Source organism: Triticum urartu, chromosome 7A, assembly GCF_056163025.1.
Source record: "Triticum urartu cultivar PI428250 chromosome 7A, HENAU_Tu73, whole genome shotgun sequence".
Lineage (NCBI taxonomy): Eukaryota > Viridiplantae > Streptophyta > Magnoliopsida > Poales > Poaceae > Triticum > Triticum urartu.
In genome coordinates, this window is record NC_141879.1 from 464,175,873 (window position 1) to 464,182,718 (window position 6,846).

The 6,846-nt window shown below is 40.3% G+C and overlaps 1 protein-coding gene across 1 annotated transcript; it reads right to left on the reverse strand.

Moving 5' to 3' along the window:
* Positions 1 to 2,786: 2,786 nt before the first annotated feature.
* Positions 2,787 to 6,464, reverse strand: LOC147959968 (uncharacterized). The gene is made up of 7 exons (XM_087535924.1): positions 6,139 to 6,464; positions 5,935 to 6,033; positions 4,629 to 5,551; positions 4,382 to 4,438; positions 3,764 to 4,098; positions 3,566 to 3,673; positions 2,787 to 3,455 (listed from the first exon to the last, which is right to left on the reverse strand). The coding sequence occupies exons 3-7, from the start codon at positions 4,823 to 4,825 to the stop codon at positions 3,370 to 3,372; spliced, it is 783 nt and encodes a 260-aa protein (XP_087392050.1). The 5' UTR covers positions 4,826 to 5,551; positions 5,935 to 6,033; positions 6,139 to 6,464; the 3' UTR covers positions 2,787 to 3,369.
* Between the last annotated feature and the right edge of the window lie 382 nt (positions 6,465 to 6,846).

A 6,846-nucleotide genomic window follows, 5' to 3' on the forward strand; every position in this document is an offset into this window, starting at 1 on the left:
CTATATGTTTTACATGTGTCATTACACTACAATGAGTTTTCAACACTAAATGCAAGTTACCAGATAAATTTCATGACCAACAAAGAATGAGAGAACAAACTAGTTATCAGCCCATTTATATAAGAAAAATAGCAGCCACGTAAGCTATATGTTACCATCTGGTACTGAATTTCTTATATGTGTCATGACAAGACACTAAAAAACAACCAGTGTGCCAACCAAGAAAATGCTAAAATGCTTCTTTCGACTAGTTACCATCAATTTAAGACCAGCACTGAAAAATGCTCTCACAACGAAAAAAAAGAAGATGATGATAGTTGATACCTCACGAACTGTTGCCAAACAAATGGTAGCACCACTCTTTGCATCTGTTTTGAGTGTGATTTAGCCACCTTGATGTCAAAAATTTTCTGAGTGCCGGTACTTGCTCATGGGTGAAGGCAGGAATAATTTTCCCATTCCACAGTTCCAAAGACATGAAAGCGAAGTAGGCACAATCAATGCTGAAAACAGAGTATGTGTATGAGTACATAAAACATGTTATCAAACAAATGGGGCTACATCTACAATAGGGAACACAGACAAACAACTAACCCGTTCTCTTGTTTAAAAACATCAATATACACGAGTTCATAATCTTGAATTTGCTTGTGCGAGTCCTTGTATGAAATCAACCAAGCCTTCTTTATAGCATTCATGTACCTTGTTGCGTGCTCGATTAAAGATGGACTATCTTCTTCACGCAACGAATCCAGCACCTCAAATCGTTTCACCTTAAGATTCAGCGACAGTACATACCAATGACCATCATATGGTCCCGGTCCCAACTTTTGCAAGGCAGGGAATAGAAGCTACAATAATCATAGCAGTAACAAAAAAGAGGGAGCCATATTTAAATACAGGGAACACAAGAAAAAGTTATCATGGCAGAAGAAACAAGTTACCATAAACTGAGTGCTAAAGTTACCATGCAAAACAATATAAGTTATCATGGCAGAGGAAACAAGTTACCAGAAAATGAGTGCTAGAGTTACCATGCAAAAGTAAATGAACTATCATACCGGATTGTGTATAATGAAGTTATCATGAAAAAATGCACTGTAAAAAAAGTGTAGACAATGGATATTAAAAGTGTAGAGTGGCAAGAAAACCCAGAAAGTACCTCATTTTGATGGCTCAGAATGTAGTGCTGGTCCCGTCGGAAATGATGAAGTATAGATTTACAGTTGAAGTCTCCAATAAGCAGATAAATGGACAACAACCAAGGGAAGATAATTTTTTTTGGCATTTCCAAATATTGAAGAACACGAACATGCAACTCAGCAATACTGGTTGAAACGTGCCCCGTTTCTCTCACACAATTAGCAAGCTCGCCGAGTGTGACCCACCTCCCATCAATGTTGATTACCCTGACGCTGCAATACCAAAGGGGAAGAGTCTAAAAAACAAATGGAATGGCAACAAAAATGCATGAAAAACTAAGAAAATAGTCGTATATTACTCCTTAATCTTGGAGTTTGAATCAGTTGTGTGCTTGATAACTTCAGCGTAAACAGCCTCATCGTCTTCGCTGGGGATGAGGTCCGAAAATGGCGGCAGCAGGTATTGTGATGGGCGGGTAGCCCTAACTTTCCGAATTAGTGATCTAGGTGTGGCACTGGGCTGCATACACTCTTTGGGTTGGGGTAAGTGTGGTGTAGCAAATGTGGGACTTTGACAATTATCTGCAACACAATATGAAAGGCGTAGCAAGGATTGGTGATGATAAAAAAGGTTAAACAATCTAAAGGGTTTCAACCAAAAGTGGTAGATCATAAGTTATCAGAATGTTTATGTATAATTTATCAGCAGTTTGGACAGAAGTTATCAGCAGGCATTGATATGGTATGTCACAACTTTGGCATTCTCAAACTAACAAAAATTGATTACCTCCTTGCACAACATCTTTTCCTTTGGCTGATGGGTTGTTAAGTTCAAATTCTTCCCACCACATAAGTACTTCATCATCGTCAAGTTCGACATCGTACACCCGAACACGACGGTCTTTTCATGAACATAAAAAAATAGGTAAGATTAGGGGCATGAGAAAAGGATATTAACGATAAACAAACCAAAAAAATGCATATACAGAAAATAACACTCATGAGCTCCGTGGGCACACTAAAAAACAAGGGGCTGTCGCAAAAAATATTTGTTGGGCAAGGTAACGTTGGGATAGAGTGATAGTTACCAGTATAATCCAATGGATGTTACCAGCTAAAAGTAATGAGTGAATTATCAACACAACAAAAAAATAGGAGTGTTGTGAAAAAAACTTATTGGGTAAGATAATATGTGGTTAGAGTCAAAGTTATCGTGCCAAAACAATTACATTTACCAGGACATCACTGTTCAGGCAAAAACATGAAAAAATGTTCAAAAAAACTGTTATTAACCGTGACCAGAAAAAAAATGCAGAAGATGTCATGCAAAAAACTGGTTAGCTTAGATCACCATAGAACATATGGTCTAAGGTAGGCTAGTGGAGCATGTTGTTAGAGTAATGAGAGGTGTTACCATCGTGTAGCATATCAAGTTACCAGGTAGTTAGAAGGTGAGTTACCAGGTGGGAGAAGGTAAGTTACCAGGTGGGAGAAGGGGGGTTATATTATGAAAACAACACACATTAATGTTGTCATGGGAGGTAAAAATAATACATTGTAATCAGTAATCACAATCAGGAGTACACACATACAGATAAATAAATACAAAAGCACAACACACAAATTATGGTGAACGAGAATCACAAAATGGTTCATTTCACATAACACAAAAGCATAAAGAGTCATATTACATTCATCCACACACGCACACAGACATAGGGAAAAAGGAAAAAAACTGACTTAAATACGGAAGAAAGCACATAAAAACATTTAAAAAGGTCTTCGATCAAGTGCCTCCGTCATTCAATCGTTGCTATGAAGTGAAGACACAAAAAGGTCTTCACTTACCGGAGTTGGCAGGCAGCGCCCAAGCAATCGGTTCAACGTCTATGCCCTCAACTATCTCTGCGGCAGTAGAGGCAGGCGCTACGATCGCGTCTGAATCAGCTAATGTTGTAGCTGCTGCATGTAGTACTTCTGCTGCTTGCGGTGCGGCTACTGATTCTAGCACTTCTGTTGCTTGTGGTGCTCCTGCTACTGTTTGTGGTGCATGAGGTGATGAAGGGATACCCTGAACCACAGCTGCCACTGGTGGAGCTTCAAGCGTCACACCAAAAATGGAGCCAAGTCCGAGAGAGCAGCTTGGTGGGGTGAAATCACCATCAACTCTAAATACAGCATCATCACTTGCAGCTTCTGGAGTAACAACAACGTCTTCAGCTTGAACTTAGTGATGCAATTGGACATTCTGGGAATCATCCGCAACTTGAAGTTCAGCAATTTCATCTTGAGCATCAGAATTGACAGCTGGGACTGTAGTATACAAGTACAATTACCATCAGAAAATACACTATAGTTACCATCATAAACAAGTAAGAGTTACCACCACAACATGTTATAGTTACCATCAGAACACTCCATACCTGGAGCTGTTTTTCCTGCATCAACACCAGTCACTACAACAGCCACTCCGGCTTCAGGGGGCATGGACACTTGGGCAGCTTCGGTGACTGGTTCAGTAACATGTTGAGCTGCATAAAATGAGAGGACAAAAAAGTTATCACATTGAACAAACTAGATATGTATGTTTAACATCAGACTAGTTATCAATCAGTGCATACCAGTGTCCGCGACAGGAGTTTCATCAGCATCAATTTCATCATTAACAGCTGCAGTGGCAAGCTCTTCAACAACAGCAGTGACGGTGGCCACTGTAGCCAGTTGTTCTACAGATTCAACAGCATCAGATGCAACTTCGGGAGCAGCTGCTGCTTCGACGGACGCTGGCGAAGAGCCCATCACAATAGGTTGTGAACCGACAACAGGAGACGTCAACGTGGGCTGATCTTCAAGATCCACAACCTCTATCGGCTGCGAAGATGCTGCTCTTAGTCGAGGAGAAGACCTAGTCTTGGTAAACCGCACCTTTTTAGCGGCATTAATTCCACTTGACTTCCTGCAAAAAAAAGATAAGTTGTGAGATGTAGTGTTAAAATGAACAGACACAAATAGCTATTTATAAGAAGTAGCAGGTGTGAATCCTAAAAAAAAGTTACCATATAAAAAGAGCATAGATGCATAAAAACAAGTAGACAGTTACAGGTTACCATTGTAATACTACTAAAATTACCAGACAAACAGTTCAAAACTACCATGCAAAAATAATAATAATAATAAATCTGCAACATATTTTTTAACAAAAGATAATCAATTGAAGACCAATTGGTCCAACAGATTACCTAGACTTTGGGATACTGGATGACGCCTCAAGTGTACCAACTTGTTTGCAGGGTGCCCTGAAAAAATAAAATGAAGTAGTGAACAAAGAGATTGGACCAGTAGTTTAGAAGATGTGTATAAGACAAAAAAGGTGAAGTTATTAGAAGGGTCCTACTGAAGTTATCACATAAAATGAGTTGAAGCTACCATGTAGTGTTAGAACTGAAGAAAATACAAGAAGTAGAAAAATACAAAAGGATATTTCACCTGCGTGGAACCTGTTTAGTACCAGTTGAGGGTCGAATGACCTCACCGGTGCCCTTGTCAGCCACACGGATCCCAAGCTCTTCTACAACAACTTTCATGACAGATAAATGGATGTCCCTTTCTGACAGCTGGACAGGCTCAGGTGGCGGAACAGAACGGGGTGGAGATGGTAGCTTCAACTTCTTGCGCCTCCGCATGTAAGCCAAATTTTTGGCAAGCTGAGCACCGCATCTTTTAACAGAAGACTCAGTGGCCAAATCAAATTGCGTGTCTGTCTTATCACGCTGGCTGAGCACGCCATCCCCTGAGCTGCTTCACACCGTGTTAGAAGTACCAGTGAGCAATATCTAGGACTCAATAACAGGTTCATCGCCCGCATGGTCTGATATGCCTTCGACATTTCCCGCTACACTGTCACGTGCTTCAGCGTTTGCATCGCTTGATTGAGTTGGGTCCACATTTCCTGCTACACTATCAGGTATGCCTTCTACATTTTCTGTTACACTGTCACGCAATTCAGCGTTTGCATTGCCTGAGTGAGTTGTATCCACATCCGCTGCCCTGCTACCAGAGGCCACATTCTCTGCCCCGCTGCGGGAAGAAGAACGATGATACAAAACCGTAAAGTCATCATCATCATCATCAGATTCGTCCCCGTCATTTTCATTCGTATCATGGTCAGTATCAGACTCATCCATAATATTCTTGCCGGGACTCTCCGATTGACGGGTACGGCGGGTAGGAGAGGGCTTCGCCATATTCCGGGTAGCAGAAGAAATCACCCTAAGATCAGTGTCTAGTCGACGGGACACATATGAACAGCCTTCATCATCAAGTGAGATGAACCCTTGCACAAGATCGCCAAGCAGGCCAACCAAGCCAGATGAAAACCGACCCACGAGCTCAGAAGCCTTTGCAAGTTTCTACTCATTAATAAAACAAACAAAACAAGATATCATAAGAGAACTTAAAAAATAGACAGGGTTTCCATTCTAAAGTTATCATGTGAGTGCAACAGAAAGTATCAACCAATTACCACACAAGTTATCAACTGTTAAAAAATAAAATTTAGATTGGTAAAACATGATTTATCAGGTAAAACAGACACAAAATTACCATGTGCATGCAACAAAAGTTACCACCATAAAAACACAACATAAAAATAGCTAATGAAGAAAAAATTTCAGATGTGTAATACAAAAACACTTATAAGGTTGCATAGTCATCAGTTACCATCAAAAAATGTATCAACAACAAAGAAAAAGGCTACAAATTACTAGAATAGATATAAACAAAAAAAGCATACCTCTTCATTGCAGTTTGGTGGGACATGCACACGCATGAACTTCCCAAGACCTTGTAAACCGCCAAACAAGCAGAAATCGACACCAAACTGGGGTTTCAACTGGTGATTTGTTGAGAATGAAAACGAGTAAAGAAAAGTATAAAGAACAAATGCATTTGCAGTAAGTACATGAACTGATTAGAAGGAAAAGAAAAACAAAGTTACCGGTAGTTTGCCATAAGAAATTCCGTCCGCTTGGACATCCATACTAAGAAATTCAGATATCTTCTCTTTTGTCCAAACATTGATAGCAAACGCTCCAACGGGCAATGAGATACCAAGACCAGTAAGATCGATAGCATCAATGTACAGAAGTTGGTAAAAAAAGAGTCATTGCTGTCAGAAATACACAACCAGACAGCAGGAAAAAAGCACCATCGCTTACATTGTAGAAAAGAAGACACCCCTTTGTAGGCCTCCCCTTCAAAAGTGCCTTATGGAGCTCACTAGCAATGAACTTGCACCAATTCAAGTCCTTGACTGTATTAATGTTTTGCTGAAAAAACAAGGAAGTAAATGAACAAAAAATCTACATGATATAAAGCAATACAGTTACCATGTGAACATAATGCAAGTTATCAGCCACGAAAGCATAGGTTACCAGTACTTACCAGCACACCATACCATATAGGGCTGATCTTGTTGGATGTAGTAGGAGCAATGACAGTATTGCCGGCAAGCATAAGCCACATCCGCTTGAACTTCTCATCATAATTGGTAGAACTTGTTATGAGATTAAGGAAATCAGTCATCTTCGGTGTGTAACCAAGCTCACCAAACATCTCAATCCCTAACTCAATATCAGCTTCTGTGGGCAGACTGTAAGGGACATCATTCCCACCATGGGGCACACCCATCACACGATGAACCGAC